The 26,787-nt window shown below is 39.8% G+C and overlaps 1 protein-coding gene across 2 annotated transcripts in view; it reads left to right on the top strand.

Annotated features, from left to right (window-relative positions):
* The window catches only part of LOC131045338 (uncharacterized), a 290,081-nt gene that overhangs the window by 45,916 nt on the left and 217,378 nt on the right, over positions 1–26,787 (top strand). For both annotated transcript variants that reach the window (XM_057978918.2, XM_057978917.2), the window contains exons 4-5: positions 26,100–26,196; positions 26,475–26,518. In XM_057978918.2, coding sequence (XP_057834901.1) covers positions 26,100–26,196; positions 26,475–26,518 — 141 coding nt within the window. The remainder of the gene's footprint in view (positions 1–26,099; positions 26,197–26,474; positions 26,519–26,787) is intronic.

Raw genomic sequence — 26,787 nt, 5'->3', positions numbered from 1 at the left:
AAGGATCTTCATCTGAATGTCCTGAATTAATCCTTCCATCTCCATACAACTCGATTGGGCATTCTCATAAGCTGATTTCTTCAAGGCTAATGCACAATACCAGCCATGGAAATCATATATGTCTCCACTGTGCACAATGTTCTCGTTGACCAAGGTGGAATTAGGAACCTTCTTCAATGCCAGGAGGCGTGGAATAGTCTTGTCCTGAATAGAGCCGGAATTCTTCCCAAACTCCCTCCAAATACTGGATTCTGAATACGAGCGTTGTTGTCTTATCATATGCATGGACAAACTGAGTAAGGAAATCATCTGCCTGCTTTCTTGTGCTTTCAATCCACTTTTCCACCTCTGAGTGTGTACCTCTTGCTACCTTGCAGTGTGAATGTATTCCATGGTCAACTGCAATAGGGGAAATAAGGGTGGGATCTCCACGCCTTGTCCCTGCAATATACTCTCTTAGTCTAATATTTTCTTCTCTGTACCTTTCATTTTCCGCAACCGCTCTGTCTAACCTTGTATTGATTGCCTGGAGGTTGTCACCAATCTCCTGGAATTCCTGCCCTGTGGATGTATGACCAAGGGCGACTGAAGTGATCTGGAAATCCATAGAGTAGCAATGTCCGCTGTCACGCCTGCAATAGTAATAACAATCTGCGCAATCCGTATTTCTGTCTCATCTCTAGCTATGTGCGACAAAATCTCCGCTGTCTTGGGCTCCTTCTTAGCACTCCTAGCTAGGTAGTCATCAATATCATCAATAGGCTGTACCTCTATCATTTGTTTAGTTTTCTCCATGCTTCTCCTTAGCCATTCAGGAATAGCGGCCATTTCCATACCATCATCAAGACATACTTCTCGATCAAGTCCTTTCAATGCCGAAATAACATCATCATTATCATCAAGATTATCCCTTGTCCAATCATATACCTCATTTCCCAAACTAACTTCCAAAACGACAGTAGGGGAATCTGACTAATAATTATTCTCATCAGGAGGTGCAGATGTTGCCGTGGCATGGAATTCCTAGATATTCTCTAGTAGTATCACTGTGTTGGAACACTGCTGAGTCTCCTTATTTTGCTCTGTTACTTCAATCACTTCGATTGATGAGACACTGGGAGGGGGTGAAGGAATGATAAGTGGAGGAATAATAGTCTTCTGTTTCTTCTTCACATCCTCAATCTTCTTCCCTCTGGCCTTGACTTCTCCAGGCGTGTTCTTCCTTCTCTTGGGAGCTTGACTCTCCTCGTCTGCATGAATCCTGACATCATTGACAGTCTTCTGATCATCCTCGGAAGTAGACTCTTCCGGCTTCATCTTTTCATAAGTGAACGGAACACCCATGTCAACTAATTTATTCATTTGTATATCCACCCATAGGCGGGAGAAATTCAAGACCTCTCTCATCAATATATTCAGGTCAATCTCTTCTGACTCTGACCAATTAGGCAATAAAATTGCCTTCTTCATTTCACTCTCATATTGTGGATGTGTATGATCTCTATCATCTAATACCTGATCAGGAATGAGGAAAAGTCCACACTTCCTCATGAAATCCACTGACATTCTGGACCACATTCTTCTCTTCACTGCTTGCTCATCCATCAGGTTAGCCCAATAATCTTCTATGTCAACCTTGTGAGTGAACTTTTCTCCTCTGATCCTTCCGACCTTCTTGTCTGGATCGAATCTTTCTCTCTTCTTATAGGTAGCAAATCGATAGAATGCAAGCTCCTCACTCGCAGTGCTGGCGGCTATGGCGGACTGGCAAACCTCTGACGTCTTCCCAACTGAAATAGGGAATGTCATTTCTGTCCTGTGCTTCTCTCTCTAGATAACGTCGAACTCTAGAAGTTGTCTCACCACTTCCAACAATATCATTCTGTCGGTTGGATACCTAGGAAGTCTGTAGGGTTGAGATTGAAACCCATGAATCCTGAGGTATGTGAAAGTGGGAAACTGTATATACCACGATCCATATTTTTCTATTAACTCTGTTGCCTCCTTGGACAATCTTCTGTGGATTCCACCTTGCAGCATCCGTGTGATGTACATAGTGAATGCATCATTCACTCTCTTGTAGTCTTCAATTGTATGCATGCTCAGCTGGGGGTAGCATTCATACCTCTTAAATTGTCCTTACCCATTCCCGACTTCACCTTTGCATATTAATCCTCTGTATGAAACAAATCGTGCAAGCAGTTACACCAGGTAGGAAGTCATGGCGAATGACTTGGACCACTCTACATTCCTCAGCTGGAAATCCAGATTGTCACTTATAATCTTGGACCAATTCACTAGTGTTCCTCTAAGACAATCCTGGATAAGGTAGAACATCTATCCATCAAATATCGCTCCCTGCGGCATCCCCATCACTTTGTTGATTAGGAATATCAAATCACTATATTCCTCCTTAAAATCTATGCACATGAGTGTCTTGGGAGCCTTGGAATGATGAGACCTAGGCCCAATCATCCACTCTTTGTTAATTAAATTTTTACATACACCCATCTTCTTTGTGTATCTGTCTGCATAATCCTCCTTGGTCACATCCTTCATTTCTGTTCCACGTGGAATTCCGAATACCTCAGCGATGGCATCCTTAGCAAGGTAGGCGATGACAGCGCCCTTAGGACTCTTAATCATTCTCGTGAGCGGATCGTAACATCGTGCACATTCTAGGATCAGCTCACTGCACTGTATGGACTGTGGAAATCCAGCAGCATGGAAAATGCCATTCTTCATAATATTCACATATGCTGGGGAAGGAACCTGATCTCTGACTTCGAACATCCGACGCTGCATCTGGTCGAAGTCCAGGAAATGCATGTTTGTATCAGCGATCTCCTTCCATCTGGATGAAATCTTAAACTCTGGATAAAATCCAGTCTCTAGCGTCTTCAGCAGTTCCTTTCTTTCCTTGTATCCTGACCTCTCTCTTTCACCACACAAGCAATGTGGGATAAAACACTTGTATAAATACTTGCTTGGTGAAACCCTAACTTGCTTTTAGAAGGTTCAAACATTTAATGATAATTGCAAGTTATTAAATTTTGCTTTTAAATTTTAAATAATCATTAATAATTATTTAAAAGCAATTAAATGGGGCTTTATTTATTAAAATATCACAAATTAAATCCAAAATAAGTCTCTAAGGGAAAATCGATATAGGTTGGGATTGAAAAATCCCTTCAAAAATCACTTAGGTGCCAAATTTTACCCCATAAGGGAAATTCGACCCATGCTTGGATAAAAATCCATGCATAACTTCATCAAAATGCACACAAAAAACCTCCCAGGGGAAAATCGATATGAGCTTGGACAAAAATCCAGACAAAAATGCACTCTAGTTGCAAAAAATACCTCCCAGGGGAAATTCGATGTGTCTGGACAAAATCCACACTCAAAACTCTCTTAACTTGGAAAAATACCTCCCTAGTGGAAATTCGACCTGAGTCTGGATGAAAATCCAGACTCAAAACTCTTCAAAAATATTCCCAGTGGAAAATCGATCCCTGTCTGGATGAAAATCCGGACAAAAATCCTTATAAATGCTCTCAGGGGAAATTAGACCTCTGTCTGGATAAAAATCCGGACAAAAATCCTCACTTAGTTGTCACAAAAATCCTGGTGGAAAATCAACCCAGGCATGGAATTATCCTTGCACTCTAGTCCGCACTCCAGTCCGCACTCTTGGTGGAAAATCGATGGCAGTCTGGATAAATCCTGACAGTTAGCCAAATTTCAACACTTCCAAGGGAAATTCGACTTGGGTATGGATAAACATTGGGGGAAATTAGTAGCCAGTATGGATTCTAGGGGAAATCCATGTGTAGTATGGATTTTGAGTGGGGGAATGGGTTGGGTAGTCTGGAATGTGAGGGGAAAAGCATCTCTAGCATGGATTTTGACCCTTTAACCCTTGGAATAAGGATTTCCCTTAGGATTTTATCATTTTAACCACTCAAAATCACTTAGAAACTTTAAATTTGACTGGACTTATACTAATTTTCCATAAATATGAGCGAAACGCTAGGAAAATATTGGAATAAAGTGCGAAAGCAATTTAAATAATACCTTAGGAGTGAGAAAACAACTCCAAAGGGTCTGTGAATATCTTGGCACTTTAAAATCACTGATGCGCGTGTTTAAAAACACGTTAACGCTCAATAGGTCTACACTTAGCAAAACTTAGGATCATTAAAATATCAACTTTTGCAACTTGATCCTATAACTTCAAAAAACCCTAGACGGCACTAGGCATGATCAAAACTCCGAGACTCGGGCACGGGAAACGCAAAATTGCCCATTAAGTAGCCAAAACCCTAACCTAACAACGTAGGAAGGTGGCAAAGAGGGGGTCCCCGTTAGCAATGGGGCGATGTGTGAAAAGGTCACAACAACGCCCCAGTCCAGTCTTGGGCGCGTTTTGGCTCTGTCCGTGCATTCACAAATTTTTCCTCCTGTGAATGCCTTTTCCATTTTGGCGCCCCAGTCCAGTCTTGGGCGCATTTTGGCTGTGTCCGTGGATTCACAGATTTTTCCTCCTGTGAATGCCTTTTCCATTTTGGGCATGGATTTTCAGTACTTGACCTATTTCTGGCTTTCTCTGTCTGCTGTCTGACTTTTCGGAATTAGAATTGTCTGTGAATGCCTGATCCTTGTCGCCTTGTCTGACTGACCCTGCCAGTACTTGTTTACCTCACTGGGTAAACAGGAAGAATACAGAAACTGAACAACAATGCACAATGCAAATACAAAAGAAGTACCAGAATAATCTTTCCATTAATGTCAAAGGATGTTCATATTATATCTGTCGTACATATTACATGTCCTCCAACACTCGGAGGTGCTACAATATATGACAGCCGAAGGGGTGCGACACAACCGTCGCGACTCCAACTACCTACCCGTCGGCTAACTAACTGACCGCCGTAACTCATTATTACCGACGACAACATAAACATAATATAACAACATAACATAATGATTATTCCCGACAACATCATCCCCCCCAAGAAAAGAAGTCGACTCCGACGACTTAATACAAAATAGAGATGAACGGCAAGAACTACTGACGCTAGTCGGGCCCAGATCTTATACACTTGCTGCGTCCTCGCTTGAAAACCTTTTCTGCTACCAGCCGATGCTCAAGTGCGGGTTTCACCAATATTGCTTCCTTTGCCATCACAGTCCTTCTGTGCCTAACCCAAACTTGTCTACAAAACACGTTTTTCAGTCTCAGCTTCCACCAACTGCTACTCAATTGATATTGTCTCCCTAGCCAATTTGTCCTCGATAGCCACCCGTGCTGCTCTCCCGGCATCCAACTCCTGGGTACGCTGAACTAAGTCTCACGCGACTAGTGCCTCCAACCTGGTGGTCAGCTCCTCCCGAGCCCTCTGTGCATCCACCACGGCAACCTCACGTCCAGCCGAGACATCCTCCGAGTTCCTCAAAGCGTACCAGTCATGCCTGGAGGTGGCCACAATCCATTGGCACAAATGCTAGGAGACACCTCAAATCCTCCATCACACTCCCCAAAGGCTAAAAACTAAACTGAATAACTCCCTGTCGTCATACAACTACGCAGACCTGCAGTGCCTTCCCTCAAACTCTGTTTGTTCCCAACCTCCAAATCCGTCTCCCTCTACGGCTTATGGCTTCCCTGCCAATGCTTAGCTGCAGGCTTCTTTCTCACAAGACGGACAACCACAACACTTCTCGTGGTCTTCTGTAGCTCAAAATAAACTGGGGGTCGGGGGCAGCGCCCCAGCGGGGTCGAGGGGCAGCGCCCCCGCGGGGTCGAGGGGCAGCGCCCCTCGCGGGGTCCTGGGGCAGCGCATTTCTGTGATATTTTATGATATCAAAAACCCTTCTTCTACACTCCAATATTTTCAGTGTCCAAGCTCCAGATGTCATCGAATCATTTTTCAATCCGTCGTCGTTTTTTTTTTTTTTTTTTTTGGCACTGTAATGTCCCGCCATACCACCTCCAATCGTGCGGTGACTTCCCTACTTCGTGCGGTGTAATTGGTTCTTTCTGCATTTGTGCGGTGATTGTCTTCCCTTCGGCTGCTTTTCTTCCTTCGGCATGTGTGGCTTTCCCTTCGGTAGCTTTTTATCTCCTTCGGCATGTGCGGCTTTCCCTTCGGTAGCTTTTTATCTCCTTCGGCGGTTTTCCCTTCGGTAGGCGGCTTTATGCCCACGCGGCCCTTCGCGGCTTCCACCGCACGATGGGCTCCACCTTCGGTGGTGCCACCGCACGGTGGCTTCCACCTTCGGTGGTGTCCACCGCACGGTGGGTTCCACCATCGGTGGCTTCCACCGCACGGTGGGTTCCACCATCGGTGGCTTCCACCGCACGGTGGGTTACACCTTCGGTGGTGCCCACCTTCGGTGGTGCCACCGTACGGTGGTCTCTTTTCCTTCGTTTTTCTTTCTTTCTTTTTTTTTTTTTTTTTTTTAATTATTTTTTTTGACCGTACGGTCGCCTGTCATACGACTGTACGGTTTTTTTTTTTTTTTTTTTTTCCCTCCTCTCCTAATTTAGATGTCTTAGAAAGTCGTCTGTTCGGGTCCCGTGTCTCTGGGATTGCCCTTCATCCTTCTCGGTTTTCCTCGCTCGACAGTCTCCTGTTTTGGTCCTATACCTGGCGAGTCGCCTGCCCGGCCTCTCGAGTCTTCTTCCATCCTCTCGGGTCCCCCTCCGGACTCTCGAGTGTCTGTCTGGCCTCTCGGGTCCCCTGCGCGCTTCGCGTGGTAAGGTTTCAATTTGTACCCGTTGGTGGCCAATCTATTTTCATTGGTCATTGAAAGACCTGGAACCACAAATTCTACAGGGACCACGACCTCCTTCCCGTACATAAGAAGAAGAAGGATAATAAAGATTTTGAAGGCTGCGGCCTTCCACACAGGGTTCCAATCGGTGCCGACACTCTTCGGATTATTTATGTCGCCAGGGTTTGGGGCGTCTCCCTTCCAATATTCTTTGTATTCCGGCAGGTACACCTCTGTTGGTTGCTCTGGTTCCTCTACTTCGAGCCTGTAGCTTTGGAACATTTCGTAATCTTCCATCTGCTAATGGAAGAGCCCGTTAAGTGAGCATCTCTCATCTTCAGAACATCCCTCCAATTCTAGCACCCCTTCACTGTTCGGCTCCATCGCGTTCTTGCCCTTACTTTCATCGGGACCCCCTTCCCCTTTATTAGAGTCCTCCGAGTCGGAAGAGGCGAGCTCTTCGCCGACATTTTGGGTGTGTAGTTCAATGGTATATTTTCGCCCTCCCTTCTCCATGGAAAGTGTATTTTTCTTCCAGTTGTGGTTTACCCTTGCGTTGATCAACCACACTCTCCCCAGGATGGCGTCATAGCCTTTCTTCTTCGAGGGAATGACCACGAAATCTAACAAGAATGGTTGTGTACCAATTGTCACTTGCTGGGCCATCAACAGGCCGAGTGGCTTAATGCCGTGTTGGTCCGCTCCCACCAGGTTGAATGTGGGTGGCCACAGGGTGGGCTTCCCCAGCCGCTTCCATGTTTCTTCTGGTAGTACATTCACCCCAGATCCACCGTCCACAATGGTGTCCTTCAGAATGGTCCCACAGATACCCATTTCTACCACAGCTGGGTGTCTACCACTGCTCAAGGCTAGTAACATCGGGTCAGTCGAAGGGCTGACGGAAACCTCCACCTGTGGTGTACTCTTCGTAGCGGTGGCGGGAACCCCTACCTGTGGTGCACTCGACAATGCGGTGCTTTGCACATTGGTGAGGATGGCAGTCCTCAATTGTGGCATAGAGTCTAGAAGGTCTTTTACCTTTATCGGCACCTCCATCTGCAATATTTGCCCAATGATGTTATTTTCCACTTCCGTACGGAATGATGTACTCGCCACCTCGTTGTCCCGTCGTTCGGTTGTCATCTCACGTTCAATATTGGCCTTTGCCTCCCGTAATCTCTCCTTCTCCGTACGGGGGTCGGGATAAGTGGCTTTTTTCGTCTGGGCGCGGGTGATCGCCAGTACTTCTTTCTCACCAGTCTTCTCAGCCTTCTCAATGTTGAGGAGATTCACCCCTGCCTGCGGGCAATTTGCGTCCTCATGGTCGCCTGGCCCACACCAACGGCAGAGGTGCTGAGGGGTGGCTTCCTTCATGCAATCACGGGCGAAGTGCCCCCACTGATTACAGGCCCTACATTGGATAATTGGCCGGCCCTTGGCGTCATACTGGATACGGCTTCCGTTATTGGTATTGTTGCTATTCCTTCCACCGCCGCGTCTGTTGTCCCGGTATCCTCCAGATGATGCATTATTGTTTGCCTCCGATGTGGATGGCTGCTCCTGCGCAAAGAGCACTTGCTGGTTACGTGCCTTCAGATTGTATGGACATTCCTTCGTAGAATGCCCCATAATCTGGCAGATGTCGCAGAATGCCTTCTTGGGACAGGCACCTTTCGTGTGGCCGCTCTCCTTACACTCCGTGCACCATAGTTCATCGTCCTTACTTGTAGTCCCCTTCATTGTCTTAAATTCTTTTAACATCCTTTCCATATCTTTTTGAAGGGCTGTGACTTTCTTCCTCGGCTTCTCATCACTACTACTCTCTTCTCCCGATGTGTCATCATCTTCAGATGATGATGAAGATCTATTCTTCTTCTTTTTGGCCGTCTTATTTTCACTTTCCAGGTCCATGGCCCGGTTGTATGCGTCGTCGTAGGATGTTGGAGGCACAATTTTCATCTTCCGTCGTAGCTTAGGGTTCAAACCCTCGACAAACCACCTCTTCTTCAAGCCATCGGCCGGTTGGCTTTCCATTTTCCCAACTAACTCTTTTAGTCGGCGCCCGTACGCCCGTACAGTCTCCTTCTTTCCTTGCTTTGTTCCGTAGATTTCGGAAACTATCTCGTTATCATCCCGGAGAAGCCGGAATTCCTTCTCGAATGCCTTCTTCAATTCATCCCACGTAGTTACACTGGTTTTATCCAAGTCTACGTACCAGTCAATAGCCACTCCTCTCAGTGTGGCGGGGAACTGCTTCATCCATTCATCCTGGTCAGTCACCTCGTTGGCTGTCCAGATGGTTTCGCATGTACGGCAATGCCGTGCGGGATCATCTTTGCTATCCCTGTTGAATTTGGGTAACTTCTGTTTGGTCGCCATTGATGGAAATCGTCTACTTGGAGGTGGTTGTGGCTGTGTCTGCCCTCCGGTGCTGCTCCCTCCGATGCCGCTGATGCCTCCTGTGGTGGTGACCAAAGGTACGGTGTTCTGCCTTGTACCTACCGTGCGGTTAACTTCCCCTTCGTCGTCACCCGTGCCAGGCTCCCTTCGGTGATCCTCCCTTTGTGGCGCTTCGTCGTCACCCGTGCGCGGCTCCCTTCGGTGATCCTCCCTTTGTGGCGTGAGAGATAAGTTTTTGAACCGATCTCGAGTCTCTTCAACTAGTTCTCTCCGTAACCTAGTTTCCTCCAGAAACTCTTCAAGGCTTCTCGCTCTACCGTAGTCTGGCGACGCGTAGAAATTCCCCTCGGCTTCTGCACCTTCCGTGACACCTCCTTGGTTCCCTTTCGGGCAACCCTTCGGCAGGTCGTCCTTCGGCAAGTTGCCTCAGCCTCCGTCTACGTTCTACACGTTGTTCCAGAATCAAAGCCTTCTGCGCAGCCTCCCACTCGTCGGTTTCTAATTTCTTATTTCTGTCTTTATTCAGTAAATTGGGCATTAATTGTGGTACAATTTCATGTTTCTCCACACATAAATCAAAACACAACACGTCTTTTGCTGTCGTCGGTTCTCCTGGTTTACTTCACCAACGGGTAGGCCCATTGTGTCTGTGCGCCATCCGTGTCTTCCGTTCCTGAGTTCGTGTCGGCAACGGCGCCAAATGTTTACCTCACTGGGTAAACAGGAAGAATACAGAAACTGAACAGCAATGCACAATGCAAATACAAAAGAAGTACCAGAATAATCTTTCCATTAATGTCAAAGGATGTTCATATTATATCTGTCGTACATATTACATGTCCTCCAACACCCGGAGGTGCTACAATATATGACAGCCGAAGGGGTGCGACACAACCGTCGCGACTCCAACTACCTACCCGTCGGCTAACTAACTGACCGCCGTAACTCATTATTACCGACGACAACATAAACATAATATAACAACATAACATAATGATTATTCCCGACTACAGTACTGACCTTCCAAAAATAGAAACTGTCCAGGTGTCAGCTTCAGATCTCTAGACAGGGTGCAATAATGACTTACTATAAATAGAAACTTACTAAAAATAGAAATTACTAAAAATAGTAAGTTTGATTTTTTTGGCAAAATAGCGACATTCCGGGACTCGGAAAAATCCCTAAAAAATAGGGACTTTCTAAAACTAGAAAGTTGCTATGTTTGGGCTCAAATTTTATTGGGAGGTGCCTTGAAGGGTCCTGATTCCAGTCGTATGCTTAGTTTTCTCGAAACCCTAACAGGAACCCCTAAAATCTAGGACAAAAGGCAAAACCCTAGAAAAAGGACAAAACAGGCCCTAGACTTCATAGAATTCGCTTGACAGAGAAGCAGATTAACTCTAACTGACCCCCCGAACATCCGCAACGTGAAGAGACTGCCACCACCACACACAAAAACCAAGACCAAACGACCAAAAGGGCCTAAAAGCTAGGGGGGGTCCCTATCAGGGATGGGGTGATGTGTGATTGGGTCACAACAATACCCTCACAACTAGACAAAAACGGTGCAAGCTCCAAGGGATGAAGGATTTTTCAGATCGGAGACACTCGTTTTAGGCACCCAATTTTGGCGCAGCCTAAGACGAACACGTGCAATTGAACTAAACACAGTTTGGGTTCAGACTAACCATGCACGGTGACCTACAATCAGCAAACCCCCAATGGTATGAACCAGAAATGCATCAAATACCTCTCCACACTTCACCATTAAAATTCCTGCACTCTAAAATTAACCAGCTGAAAGAAACCATGCAAATAGGATGAAAACAAGATAATAAACACCAAATCAATGTTTATATATTGATTTCAGCTGCCTATTACAACAATTTCTATAACATCTCTATGCTATTGCTAAGATCTAACCTATTCTACCTTCTAAAATCTAACTACAAAATTCTAACCAACTGTCTGACTATCTAACAAAAATCTCTAACGCTTTACAAAAGAAAGGCCTCTGCCTTTTAGAGAATTTACAAAATTGAATCGAAGGCTAGGATGGACTGCATCCAAGGGTCCTGATTTGCCTTCCAAAAGCTGGCAGCTTTAATCTATGCGCAATCAATTCTCAGTTATCCAACCAACCACAATTTCAACTACCTACAACTGTTTTGGCATTATTTTGAGTCTATCCGGTAGTTGGACATAACTGTCCACAAAAATATCTTGCGCGAGACCCATAGGCAGTTTTTTCAATAAAACAGTTTCAGTTTACAGAAACTGAACTTCTGGAATTAAATCCAGTTGTGTGCTTTTCCTGAGAACGCATGCTTTGTAGTATCCGGAGTGTTCTTCGATCTTTGGTGGTGAATTTTAGCTTGTCGTCCACTGGCATGCTTCCCAATGCCCAGTTCAGATCTCGCGCTCTTGCAGCGCGTTCCTACATCCTTTTCTTTTCCAGCTTTCAGTGCCTGGCTCCTGGTTTTCTGCGATGACGTCCTGCGACCTGCAAACAACTGATTTCACTTTAATAAATCAATTTGAAAAATTAAATAATTTTAACTCAACAAATATTAAATTTTATTTACGACGCTTGGCTTCGAGAAGCTCTTTGTGAGATGTATCTTGAAATGCCGTTTTCTCTTCGAACGTGAAATCTGATCCTTGGTCTTGATGGTGTTTGGGTGATCTGAATCCACTAAAGCTTCTTGGTTGACTGGCGAAAAAGTGATTTTGCTCTATTGTTCAATTTCAGCCTACAAGTTGGTTTTGAAAATATCTAAGTTTAACGCCCCTTTTTGCATTGGCATTTTCGGGCTAAAAGCCATTTTGCGAACTTGGTTTCAACGATTTTCCCTTTTGCTTCTATTCGCCCAACTTCGGTTCAAGATGCGTTTTTGCAAACTTGGTAACTTAACGCCTTTCTATTTTTAAAAGTTTTCCTTTATCTCCCGAAAATCAGCAAATATGGGGGTTTTGGATGGTTCTTCAGACTTTTAACTTCTGCGTTTAACCCTTAGGCGTCGAACTTGGGTGATTTGCTCTCCTTCAACAAACCTTCAAACTTTTGCGTGATTTAACTATGGTGTTGAAAATGGGGGGGAGGGGGGGGGGGGGTTGCATCTCTTCGAAGGTTTTAAGGCTTCGTGGTTTACGCTTCACGCGAACTTTGGCATCAAAAAAATGGTTTTTATGATCTTTCAAAAACCCTCATATACCCCGCGATTCTGCACATTGTTGCGAACTTCGGCGGATTTTGGACTTTATGCAAACTTATGGCAAATTTCGGAGCTTTGGGGGGGGGATTGCAGGGTTTTAAAACGTTTAACTTCGCGACCGTAGAGCCCTTGATGTGAACTTCGGGGGATTTATGATCTTTTGAAAACCTTTATATTTTGCCCTTTTCATGAATCGCAAACTTCGGCGATTGAGGGCGGTTTGTAAACTTAATATCGCGATTTTGCCTAGGTTCAAATTTCGGCGATTTCATGTGGTTTGCAAACTCTTTAAAACTTTTCGAGATTTCCCTCAGGTCGCGATTTCGGTGAATGAGGTCTCTTTTCAAACTTTAAACACTTTGACATTGCACCTTTAGTTGCCGAACTTCGGTGTTTAGGGGGGGTTTTTGCAAGCCTTTAAAAAAAATCGTGATTCGCCTTAGTTGCTGAACTTCGGTGATTTGGAGGCCTTTTTTAGACTTTTAAATTTTTTTCACTTTATCCTAAGTTAGCGAAAATTGGGGTTTTGGCTTATTTCCAAGTCTATGACAAATTTCGGGGCTTTGGTGGTTTTTTCAAACTTTAAATCTTTTGACTTTTCACCCTATAGTGCGAACTTCGACGTTTTCAACACTTACACAAACTTTGGCGATTTCACATTTTATGCAAACTTTTAAACATTTCGCGATTTTATCCTTTTGATGCGTATTTCGAGGGTTTGTGACCTTCTTCAAAGTTTTTGATATTTTAACTTTTAACCCCCATTTGGCGAAAATCGGCATTTCAACGACTTTGCAGGCTTTTAACTCTTTCTTCATATTTAGGCGACTTTGCGAGAATTCGGGAGTTTGAAGTTCGCAATATGGCCCTAGAGGCCGAATTTGGTTTTAGCGGCACTTGACCCTTCATACCCCTTTCCTCTTCCGCAAGAACATAAAGGCACAAACTGGGGGGTCCTTGTCCAAGATGGGGATGGGTGTGCAATACGCACAACAATATGAATTCCTTTCAAATTCATGCAAGCGGTGAGAGGCAACCCCTTTCTTGACCTATACGTCGATCATAAGTGTCGAACTTGCCAAATTTACAATTTGGACATGGAGTGGAAAACAATGCAAAATTTAGAGACACAATGCCACAAGATGTAAAATTCAAAAACATTAGGGAGACTAATCCTCCACACTCATTTATGGTTTAGATTTCAATTTTCATCGATTTGGAAAACAATAAAACCACATAAATCCTCAAATCCACCATTATTGAATTTGGTTGAAACCATAAATTTCTAGTTTTCAAAATACATAGAATTTTCAAATTTCAAACATATCCTTGTGTGTCTAAAATGTACAATTACAACCTTTTCAACTCTCAAAAGGATTCCAAATTTTGTTTTCCATATCCTCGGCTCTATTTTACACATTTTCAAAAATACAATCATTTAATTTTGAAGTACTAAAAATTCACTAAATCAATCCTATAACAAGGATGCCATATCCCTGTTGGAAGGAAGGCTCCTTTTAATGAATGAACCACACAACAACCCTTGCTACACACACAAGAAATTCCATACCAAGCCAATTCCAATTCAAGCAAGCATACAAAAATTTTGAAAAAAAAGCCTTTTCTTTCCTTCTATATTTTCCTACTTTCCCATTTGAGAGGTCTTTTAAATAATTTTTTTTTATAAATAAATATTTTCCCAACTTCAAACAGATATAATCCTTTTCTTTCAAACATTTATGTAATTTACCTTTGCACCAATATAACTAAAGCTAATACATTACAATTAGCTTACAATTAATATTTCCCATGAAATAATCCCAAATAAGGCAATTCTATTTCTTGCAAGGAAATATTTTATTTCTAAGGAACAATTAAATACACTTTAATTTCCTTTCAGTATTAATGAAATAATGTAATAAACATATTTCCACTAAGGTGCAATTTGATTATCTTCTACTCAAAGCATTTAATATCCTGCAAACACACAACACACTTTTGAAATAATGTAAAATGCAATGTGACAGGATAACACAACCACACATAAAGGACTCACTCACTTTATGGGTTTGAACAAAACAGATGGATTTCATAATTGACAACAATTCAGATCTAGATTCACATACGAATTCATAAGACTCATTTTTTACTTAAATTGAGTGACATAAAAGTTAACACATGTTTTACCCAATGTGACTATCTTCAAATTAACCAAACCCTATGCTTGTAAACTCATGTGAAACATCAGGTGTACTTGCATCATATGGAAATAGCTAAAGCAAGTGCATAAACACCTAATATGGCATAATATCAATATGAGTCAATAAATCATATCATCTAACTGGCAATCATCTATGACTAGCATAATCTAGACATCAAGATTCTGAAAAAATAATAAACCAGAATGCTAAATCTAATTTAATAATCACACCTATATCATAAATAGTGAAAATAGTGAAACTGAAGTACTGTGTCAACCCAAAGATATACAAGCACAACACACGCATCCCATAATTGGAAATATGGATGCCAATACAAAAATATCATTGAGAATGCATCAATGGCAAATACAAACATCACCCAAAGAACAATAGTGGAATTATAGCAAAATTCAGTAGATATACAAGACACAAATGCTTGAGGCATTACAATTCGGTTTTTGAGACTGTCATTGCACTCCAAGGGAAAACAATGCATGATTTTGAGCCAACAAATTTTGGGATGGTTGAAACTTATTTGGGGATATGATCACGACAAGCTGATGTAAATCTTCTTGAGATTGTTTCAGAAAATCTTAAGATAAGAGTCCTCAAGGATGGTGTGGATAAGGATTCCCTAAAATCTGAAAACAAGTAACTGAAGCAATTCATAGGTTGTCTCCTTTAGTTTACAACAAGCTTCATGTTAACATTTCAATCAAGGTTGCATACACAAATGTGGGTATAAATACAAATACAATATTTGAGATGGATATGGTATTCGATATGGATACAACGATTGTTCGAGATCCTCTAATATGGATATGGCTATTAGAGGAGATTTTCATTTCATTAAAAGCAATATAGATACATATTGGGATTGAAATGTACTAATTTATTTATGGATATTGTTGTCAGAAAAGTTTGCACCCTTGTCTGAGCTATTAACTTAGACAACCTTGTGAAACATGGAAACAAACTCCAAGTGTGGGACCTTGACATGTGAGGTTGAATTTTCGGAGAAGGTTGGCTTCCTTTCCAATTAGTGTGCAGTGTTGAACCAACCCAAAGCTTGTAAAGCCTATTCATAAACCCATTTTATTGACTTGTAAAGGGAGGAGGAGTGCAAAAAAGTAAATGGAGGTGATTTACCAAGACTATGGAGGTGATTTACCAAGACTAGAATTGTGATTCTTTTCCCAAGCTTAGAAGATGCACAATATGCTATGAAATTACCACCACTACACACATTTCTATCTTGACCTAAGGAGGCAAAACAAGTGATTTCATTAACAAAAGGCAAAATGATTTACAGATAACAAAGAATAACTCCGTATGAGAAATCTGAAAAAACCATGGGAGAGAACAAAACCCCCAAAATATGTTACATTATTGCCTTTATAGTGCAGGCATATCTCTGATTAGGCATTGAATTCTGAAACCCTAACCTACTAGGGCTCGGTACAAAAGGAATGAAAATACATGGATCAGACTAAAAGATTTGATTGATTGTGTGCGGGAACAAATCCATTCAATCAGAGAAGGACGAAAAGGACGTTGATGCAGTCGATGTAGGTAGGAGACCCTTGAAATTCAAGCGACTCTATCACCGGGATGGCGTCTGAATGTTCTCTGTCGAGAACGGTAGGCCTCTGTGAGCAATAAATGGGCATGGAAGCTTTGAAGAAGATTGAGAGAGGTGGTTGAAATAGTCTTGCAATGTCAGGAAGTGGTTGGAGCAAGATCGGATTAGATCTAGGTCATTGATGAGGTCAGAATTAATTACTGACCTACTAGTTGGTAACTACCTCGGGTAGCTGTTTGAATTTGAACGTCTTGCCCTGGCTTTGAATGCGGGCCATTGGATTCGGCTTCGTGTGCAAAGGAACTACCCTGATGCATCATGGGAGTCTTCATAATGGGCGATTAAAACATCACTGTCGATCTGAAAACCTTCCTACTATGTAAATAGTTGAGATTGAGCCAGGAGCTTCAAAGAAAACGATCGTCATCGTTGGGTCGGAGAGACCAGAAAAGAGTCTCTTCGATGGCTGATTAAAGCAACATGTGTTGTTGCCGGGCCTAACGCCTTCCTGAGTTGATCATCAATGAGACCTGACAACATCAAAGAGACCGTCTCCTTGGTCTCATCGATGTTGACAGAACATGATACTAGTTTTACCAGATTTCCACAATCCATGCTAATATTCAATGATTTGTTTCTGGATTCGATTGTGTATACCAATTTTTTATCATTAACAAACCATTGAATATAAGAACATGATACGTCTGGGAGACGAGCCATGAGGTCTCATCGATACCTGATGAAAATAGACATGCCGCCCGGAGGTTAAAATTATTAGAGAGTCTCGTTAGCATCGTTGTGACCAAAGAAGCAGTTTCATCGATGCCCGGGAGAACATAGCTTGAAGACCTCATCGAAGAGACTTGGTGCATTGAAGGGACGAGTTTCGAGTCTTTTCGATGCCGATAGAGGTGACCATGATTCAGCGGTTTAGGCTTTCATTGGGGAGACATAGGCATTTTGAAGAAACATGTTTTGAGTATCTTCAACCTTCAATAGGATGATAAGTTTCGGCTTGCTGGTAGTGAGTAATGAGGGGCTAGTATTGGAATGTTTGGAAGGCCCTCTAGCCGGTTGACTTAAGTGATGTAATCGGTTGAGCAAGTCAACGTGAAAATAGAACAAGGCTGAGAAAGACCAAGGCGTGAAGACTCAGGGTTTAGGGTTTGAGGTCTTCTAGGGTTTTAGATTGGCAGAGGGGTTAAGCCATCGAGGATGTCTTTGATCACCTATAATTGATGGCTTAAGGGTGACATAAGATGTCAATAGATACATTAATGTCACTTATTACTCCCTTCATTGATGGTGATGATGCCATTATTAATTATCTGTAAATTTAAATTGAATTAATTCTAACAATTTCTATTTATCGCTGTCAAAGGGGTTATAGTCAATTGGTAGGACCACTTGGTTCTCATGTTCGAGACCAAGGTTCAATTCTCCCCAAGAACATCATAGTGCTAGTAGGGCATGTTGGAGTGATATTCCCATTGTAGTGATAGAGTGTGGCAAGCTTGCAAGTGTTGAAGGAAGAAAGCAAGGATGAATAAGGAGTAACTACTCCGTAGGAGGGGGATCAAAGGAGAAAGCATTCAAGCCATAGGAGTTTTTTGAATGTATTGCAACAACATCCTTCTCTTCTAGAGCATTAGTTAAAGTGTTGTCCATACAAAATGAATTGAATGGGATGTGGATCTTATGAACACCCTCACAATTCAAGGGTCGACCCCAAAATAATAACCCCTACTAAATTAATAAAAAAGCTAATTATATTTATTATTGTAATCTAAAAAATACATATAATTAAATTAATTTTCACATTTTAATATTAAAATAAATAAATCGATATAATTTACAAATATTAGATATTGAAAAAATTATCAAATTAAATTATTAAATGTTAGACTTGATAATGTGGTGGTGATGGACTATGTTGCAATTATGATTTGGTGTTCATTGTATCTCAAGGGATAGTACAAGGATATTTAGTGATGGAGATTTTATTGTTTGGGTATCATTTTTCGTAGTTGTGGTGGTTAAATTACATTATCATTCATATCTCAACAGACGTGTGTTATGAAATTTGGAGGTGTCATTTCTTGGTGGTTTCTCTTGAAATCGTCGCTTGAGGTTTTAATGGAACCTTCATTTGAAGTTAGGAAGGGCAAGCAACACAACTAGTAGTCTAATGAGAACGATAGGAAATTTGATTGCAAGGGGATGGTGAGGCTGCACAAGCAAGGGTTGACTAATACTGTGATGATAGATGATTTTGTTGCCTACTTAGAGCAACAATAAGAATCCTAATTTGCGCTTGTGAGTGTTGAGGATTTGGGAATTGGGCAAGTAGATGGATGTTGCACCTAGTGGTGGGATTAGCATGGCCATGACAAATTTTTTTTTGGACCTTGGCCATATGAAGGGAAGGATGAATGTTCTTAATATGGCTCAATTATTGAGTTGTGCATCGATTCTTGACTTGTGCATAGATTCAATTGAATGTGGTGGGCTCCTAATTATTGCGCAATGACTTTGAGAATGTGGAGCATTAGGTAGAGTTTACTTCAACTACTCTCTCGATCACCTACATTCTATCAAGTGATGACAAGATATTTGTAGCAGGTTATTGAGGAAGTTGCCAAGGTACTAAATGTGAACTTATCCCCTAATGTTAAACTTGAATTTTTTTGGTGTTGTGAGGATGCTAATTCAGATCATTTGAATGAAGTCTCCCTGCCTAAGAAGGTCAATGTTTGTGGTAGATGTAAGAATGTTGGTGGGGACTTGGTGAGGCTTGTGTAATTTGCGTCACCACCCTATGTTTGGCTTTGGAATTTTGTATGGAGGTCAATGTTATTATAATTTGCTTCTTCTTGACATAAGTTTTTTGTTTAATAGTGTGTCATTGAAGGGATACTCTCTGTGCTTAGTAGTTTGAAGGACTTTTGTTTTGGTTGAAGTTGTTTTTTGTCCTAATTGGTCTTTATGTTTTGTTTTGAATGGAGGTATGGTGTATGGAACCTTGAAAGTTTTTTAATACTCGTTTCAGTTTGGTAATATTCTTTTCGAGAATGGATTGGCGGCAATATAAACTCCACGGTTTGGTTTATTTTCCTTTTCGACCTCTCTTGGACAGGAAGAATTGGGTTATGTACAATCTTTAGTCTTCTTTACAATCCTTTGGTGCCTAACCTAGGTTTTGTAGCAAAACAAATATTAATAATCAAATATGAAAAAAATGTTAACAATAAACATAACAAATGTTTTACAAAATGATAACAAACTAAAATAAAAAATAGCACCCCCTTGTAAGAAGATTTATACAAGCAATATTTTGCTGTGGTTTTCTCTTGAAGGGTTTCCACGTAAAATCCCGTGTCTCTTATGTGAGTGGATTTTTTTGTGTTGCATTCTATGTTATTGATATTGTGCAATTGATATGCTTATGGTTTAAGTGTGAAGAAGTAAAAATAGATTTATACTGATTCACTCCACCTCTCAGTATAAGCATGTGTGTTTCTTCAATGTGCACCTTCTAACCTCTTGTCTCACTTAAAATACTGATATAAGCTAGCAAGTGCGCATTTATGGAAGTCATGTCACTTAAAAGGCAACCCTAACCTACTAGGAATACATTCCTGTTGATGTTGTTTCTTAATTGCTGATCATTGCCCATTAGGTGAGCATCCTATGCAGTATTGCCACTTAAAACTACATTTAGGTGCCCTTTTTGACAAGGTATGTCAGTTGGAAGATATGATCAATCCCTAGGCACGCCAATCTGACACTTATCCCTCGTAGACAGCTCTCATGTTTGGTTTAAGACCACTTTTGCCACTTAAATGTTCCGGGTGCTGATTTGGGCTACTCTTGTCACAAAAGTCAATGCACTTCCTCTACTAGGTGTCTGATTTTCTCACTCGCACATCCTATACTTCACAACATATAGTTCGATAGCACACAATCCTATTGTCCCATATCACACGAAGATGTCTACTGACAATGAGAGGCCTTGTCATTTGATGCCATACAACTTGTTAAGAAACATATGTTCAATGTAGGATAACTTGCATTTCATAATACATGTATTGTAGCCTTAGCACAATTTCACTTTCGACACATAAAACCAATCTACATACATCAACATAAGTGTACGAATACACAAAACCAAATAACACACATCAACCATATAAAGCACCCCTCAATGCACAACTCAGATTCACAAAGCAAACACACATAAATCAGATACATAAAGCAACACACATAAGATGACTAATGTTTTAACATAGAGTTTGCGTAAGGAGTAAACTCAACCTATACCTACACACCCATCGTAGAACACATTAACAATATTTAGGCATGTGGTCTAACTCTATATAAGGAGTGAACTCAAAGTATAGCTACTTGCCCATCCTAGAATTCGCAACACAAATAATCCCATAACGCACAATCTTGTTGTCCCATATCACACAAAGATGTCAACTTTCAAAGGTAGTGTACTGTTATACCAAAAACTCACATAAGAAAGCTAGGCATAGCAATACGCAAAGCACACCACCCACTGGTGGAAATTGGTGTAAACCACAAGTCAGGCCGTAAGACTTTGTTGGAGATTTTCGTAGCTCTAGTAATTGAAGGGGAAAAATGTGTAATACAGCTTGTAAAGCCCCTGCCTTGCAAGAGCAATGGAGCCTGTGCATTGTGAGTCTATGGTGAGAATAGTAAGCTTGAATTATCATGCAATCCCATCTTAAGGGGACGTCAATTTTCAAATGTGGTAGAGAAAGTGATGTTGGATGTTATCATCCTCAATTCCTCTCAATCCAATCTAATCCAGGTAACTTATTGGCAACCAAGATACTCAAAGTCTTGTAACAAAACCATTAGGTGTAAAGAAGCATGGAGCACACTTCTGATTACACTTACAATCACCATAGTACCAATCAGGTTCTACTCATAACAAAGATGTTACAACACCAATCATATCTGTAATCACATGCAACTAAGTAGGACAACCATCCTAAACCTTTCCGTAGAAGGAAATCATGCTAAACTTTATATACTGTTTTCTGACCCTGGCTACAGTCAAAATATGGACCGATTGACATCCTAGAACAGTGTGCAACTTTCAGAATCCTCTGATAGGCCAGACAACAGTGCAAACTTCAGGGTCTACAGTGCAATTGAAGCTACAGTGCAATTGAAGAATTCTCCAATAGGCTAGAGTATGACACACACTCTAGGGTCTACATGCATCTGAAGGACACATGCACTTCAGGGACGCTAGAACAATTGAAAGTCATCACTACGGTAGACTATGTACACCAGTGCATTTGGTAGGCACTAGTGCTCTAAAACTGCAGTTTCCTAGTATTTCTGTATTGAACAGGGATTTTCTAGAACTAGCTTCCTAGATAAAAACTGTAGTCCATTCTAAGGATTTTCTAATAACCAATTTAGAAATATGACAGAATGTAAATACAGAGAAAACAAAGCAAGAGTCCTATGACTTTGAAAATACCATTCTGAGTTCATTTGTGATTCTTTGAATTCATTAAAGATTCTAATCATTCACAAAACGATGTTCATACAACAGGTTCAATCGATCTCTTGGTTTAGACCTATCAAATAAAGTTTACTCATCTACTAATTAGCACCGAGATTTCAAATCCATATTCACTCAAAGTAAGTACATTGTCATCCAATCACTTCCACAACATAATCATACAATCAGTACAGTCATAACAACTCATCGATTTGTTCATACAAATATCTCCCATAATATCTAAGTCATGTTTTCTTCTGAATCCATAATGAGTTTGTTTCTATTCCATTCTTTCTAACACAAATTCATAGAGTTTCAAGTGTAAATATCTATCATTGAAATTTTGAAACAATAATTTGAATTCCTATTGGTTTTAGATTACATTCCTAAATCATTATTGAGGAAACACCTAAATCCAAAGCTATAAATCTCTTAATTTTTCTCTAGATTCTATTAGGTTACTTTCTGTACAAGCAACCCTGGTTTCAAATCTAAGCAACTAGATTTTAGCAATTGGATTAATTGAATTTCTTAATTACTCCACCAATCTACTATTATCATGTTTTTTGCTAAATTAAACTACCTCCTAATTTCAATTAATGATCAATTTTAGTACTGTTTCCTTTAGAACAAGATACATTCATTTAAACAAAGGAACACCTAATCATGAATCTAAATTCTTTATTAAACCAAACCAAAATGTTTATTATAGCTATTCCATGAATAAGATCCTACTTTGAATCCTTTGTAACTTGACAACAACTGATGAAGATCCCAAAAAATAAATCTAATCAACCTTTGAACTTTAAATCTAAGAAAGCAAGAATCCAAAAACTGTAAATGTCAACTTGTAAATGCTTCGCTATTTACTTCTTCAATGAAATGAATTATTAATCTTCTGTAAAAGAATTCTCTCCTTGCATCCTAATCATGCATTTTCTTATTGTAGGAAGAAACTCCTCAAACAATAATTTGTCCTCAATTTAAAATAAAAATCTTATTAAATCATCTTTTCTATTGGTGCACGCAAATTGGGAAATAAGTAATAACTAATAATAAGATTTTAGCTTTTTCTAATTTTTTATAATATTTAAAACTCATCATAACTAAAGATAAGAAATCCTCTTTAGTTCTCCAAAATAAAATAAATATAATCATTTATCTTCAAATTTCAATTATGAACTTGCACATTCACATCAGTTTAGTTAAAACAATTAAAAATGCTCAATACACTTTATTTCTGTTTCTAAAAGATATTGGAAATTATCGAGAATATAATTAAAATAAAAATAGATTCCAAGCACTAAATAAATCATTTAACACCATACATTACTTATTTTTAATCATCTAATGAACTTAATTTAATTAATTAATTATTTGTTTCCAACGCAATTGGATCATGTTAACATACTTCAGCACTAGGACTTAGGTGGTCTTTTCCAATACACGTACTTGTCGCATAACGTAATCTCGCCACATATACCTTAGTAGTATTGTTAGTTGAGACATGAAAATAATTAAATATGCCAGTTAACCAATTGCATTGCAACAATCACACTACAAGAATATGAACTAAATCGACACCAAATTACCATGGACCAGAAACAATATAATTATAATCAATTATCACAGGGGATCGAAAATGTGGGATGTTACACTGGTATGCTGTTGTGGATTGACTGAAGATATAATGACAAGTTTTTGCTTTTAAATACATAAATATCTTCTCATCAAAAGCTAGGTCACAACTATTTTAATTAAAGGGCACAAGAAAACATGTACAACAGACTTAGACATTGAAAGTTTTGTAGGGATTTAATGCTCCACAAGATTTGTACCACATATTTTATTCTCCTTGGATCAACAATAGTGATTGGATCAGCTAGTGACAATGGAAAAAGTGGATAAAATAGACCGGTAAATATTGTCAACAAGGGTCATAAATGATTGATAGGTTGTATGCTTTACTGGCCATGGTGAAGCTTGTGAGGGAGGGGCAGAGTGTGGTATAATGGGTAGGATTTCCACCTTTGAGGGCCTCATAGAAAAGTTGAAACCTGCTCTTATTCTTGGACCCTTAAAATTAATTGAGATGGGCATTGTGGCAAGTTTGAGAGAGAACCAAACATTTACTTGATTGAGGCGGTATAAATTTCTAGTTCCATTTCATCATGAGGATGCCACCATATTGGGAGACTGAAAGACTAGATTGGATGGAGTTAGACAACAGACTGCTTCTTTGGCGATATCTCTTTTGTGTACCTTCTCTTATAAGGATGGTATTCAGATTGAACATGATGAGGTACATGTTGAATTTCAGAGACTGGTAAAGGACACAATTGGAAGAGTTCAGCATAATGAAAATATAGGTAAGTTGTTTATCATTGCTAGGAGTTTCTAGGATGGAGATGAGGAGGTGGCCAAGATTGATACAGTTATTACAGAGAGCAGCTACACATCGGATCCAAAGGTTATTTAGATGGTTTCAGTGCCACTATCTGACAGATTACCGGTTGAGATCTTCATTGACAGATTTCAGAGGGTACAGGATACAAACAATGCTGCTACTGCTGTTCTAGGCCAGTCAGGTGGGGTTCCGTAGTAGCCATTTTTAGCTTTGTTTTTTTTGATGTTGCTATTCTTGATCAAACCAATTTTGGATCAGCTAATTTTGAGTTGATCTTCTGGAAGATCTATTTTCAGATATTCTATTTATAGAGGATCTTCTAGAAGGTCTATTCCTAGATACTTTTTTTTTGACATAAGTGTACTTCAAGATTTTTAATTTTAGTTGATGTATTGAAGACAAATTTGTGTTTAAGGCTTGCTTTGATGACAAACAAACTATTTTTAGTGTAGAAACTGCTGTGCGCTTTTTATTTATGTTGAATAAATCGCAAGCAAAAAATCTTGAGAACACCTATAAATAATTGTTATTGGCACTTAGGTTTCTGATAGATTTCAGTATGCCTATTGTTACTAAAATTGCTGTTCAAGTTTACTTGTGAGATTTTGTGTATGTGTTTTTAGGAAAATCAAATCATGTTATTCAGTTTGTAGGTTTTGTATTTCAAGTCTCTCTAAAGTTGGTGATTGTGGCTTTTTATGCAATTCCTTGGTTCAATTTACCAAGGTGTGTTTCTTCAATTTAATTCAATCTATGTTTTGCATACACTTTTTTGTTTCTTTATTTAGTTGAAAAGTGTGAGTGTTCACTAATATCTTAGGCTATCCACATTAGGCAAAAAGCATAAAATCTCTTATCTTGTTTGAAAGTGTTGGATATTCTCATGCCCTAGCCTAAGAACAAAAATATAAGTTTCCTTTCAGTTTGTTTGTATTGCACACTCAAAGAAATGCAGCTGGTTCCAGGTTTATTTTAATTTTATGTAAGGGAATATCATCATTTACTTCACTTTTCAAATGGGATCTTCCCCTTCAAATTTGAAGAAAGGGTCTAACATGCTATTCCGTTTTGGGTTGTCCTGACTGGGACAAATTAAAACCCTAAGAAATACTTAATGTACCTTTTGTATGAGATCAAGCATGTTGTTATTATAGGATTTAATTTACCTATGTTAAATATTCCTGGTTAGAAGTTCTCCTTGTTCAAAACCTTTAGAAGTTCAAAGGTCTGCAAAGAAAAAGATTCGATTAATGGGGAGCAAGAAGATTAGTTTGACGAGTCACATGGATCAATTGCTTGATGAAAGCTTTCTTTGTAGCTTTAGAGAAGTTCAAGGATGGAAGGACATCTCTGACCAATGAAATTAGTAGAGAAATACAAATAGAATCATTCTGCAAAGGAAAGAAATTTCCATAGTTGGTAGAAGCAATCACTGCCACTGCTGCTGTAGGTTCATCATCTGATTGGCCCATTGCTGGTGGTTCCACTCCTCGATATGTTGCTGTTTATTATGTCTCCTTTTCTGTTCATGAGAATACTGGTCAAGCTGACCCAGTTGAGGTCTCCAATGACAATGCTAAGACTGGAAAATAGTGTTTAAGAAGATGGTAAAAACATTGATAATCTTTAGATTTTACTGATTAGAGTCATTATTTTGATTGGCTGTGAGCAATATTACCATTGGTTTGGAAAATAGTATTTAAGATGGTAGAAACGTTGTTAATCTTTAGACTTCACTGATTAGAGTCATTATTTTGAATCTTTGATTGGCGGCAAGCAATATGACCATTAGTTAGTGATAAGTCTGCTATTCTGAGATTTTTTTTTTTCACATATCATAGGTTCCAAGCTCTTTCTTAGCTTATTATTGATGTTGTAGCCCCTTCATTGTACAAAGAATTTTGTATATTTATTTTAATTAATTATGGAAAGAACAAGTTAATGATATTTATTTTTGCTTGCAATTCAGGCAATTTACAGATCCTCTAGTAGCAATGGCAACTTTTGATTTCCTCAATCGAAACAAAATAAAGTTGTTAAGTGCCTTCCCAAGTTTGCTCCCTCAGGTATGATAACTTTTGTTATCCTTTTGTTATATATTTTGTTTATGTTCTAGATTCTAGTTGTGAACAAACCTGCCCAAGAACAGTCTTGTCGAGGAGGTCACATGGAACATGATTTTACTGCATTTTTTCTCATTTTTCTGAATATATTTGGGACTTAAACGACTTACAGAATGACAACAAGACCAATCTTTCCCATAGGAAAAATTGATTTATAGCAAATTATCATCTCTTTTGGACTCTGCTCAATTTGTGATTTTGATTTGGTTTTCTATTTGCAGTATTTTCCACTGTTTCTGAAACTGATTGCATGGAATGGAGAGATGTAAGTATATCATCCAGTATACTAATATTGAATAGTTTTTTAGATTTTCTTTATCTTTTTTTTATCTATTGCTATTCTTATTCATGGTTTGAGTTGAACAATTCTTAGGGTAGAAAAAACTAATGTGAGAGATACAACTTGACTGCAAATTACACAATGAAGACCATTCTGTATAGTCTCTATTAAATTCTGAACCCAGATTTCTATATCATATAATAAGATGATGTTAATACATATTTTTTTTTTCATTTTGGGTTTATGGCCATAAT

This window comes from Cryptomeria japonica, chromosome 8, assembly GCF_030272615.1.
Source record: "Cryptomeria japonica chromosome 8, Sugi_1.0, whole genome shotgun sequence".
In the NCBI taxonomy this organism is placed as follows: Eukaryota; Viridiplantae; Streptophyta; class Pinopsida; order Cupressales; family Cupressaceae; genus Cryptomeria; species Cryptomeria japonica.
Note: the sequence above shows the minus strand (reverse complement) of the source record. Positions and strands in the feature narration are given on the sequence as shown.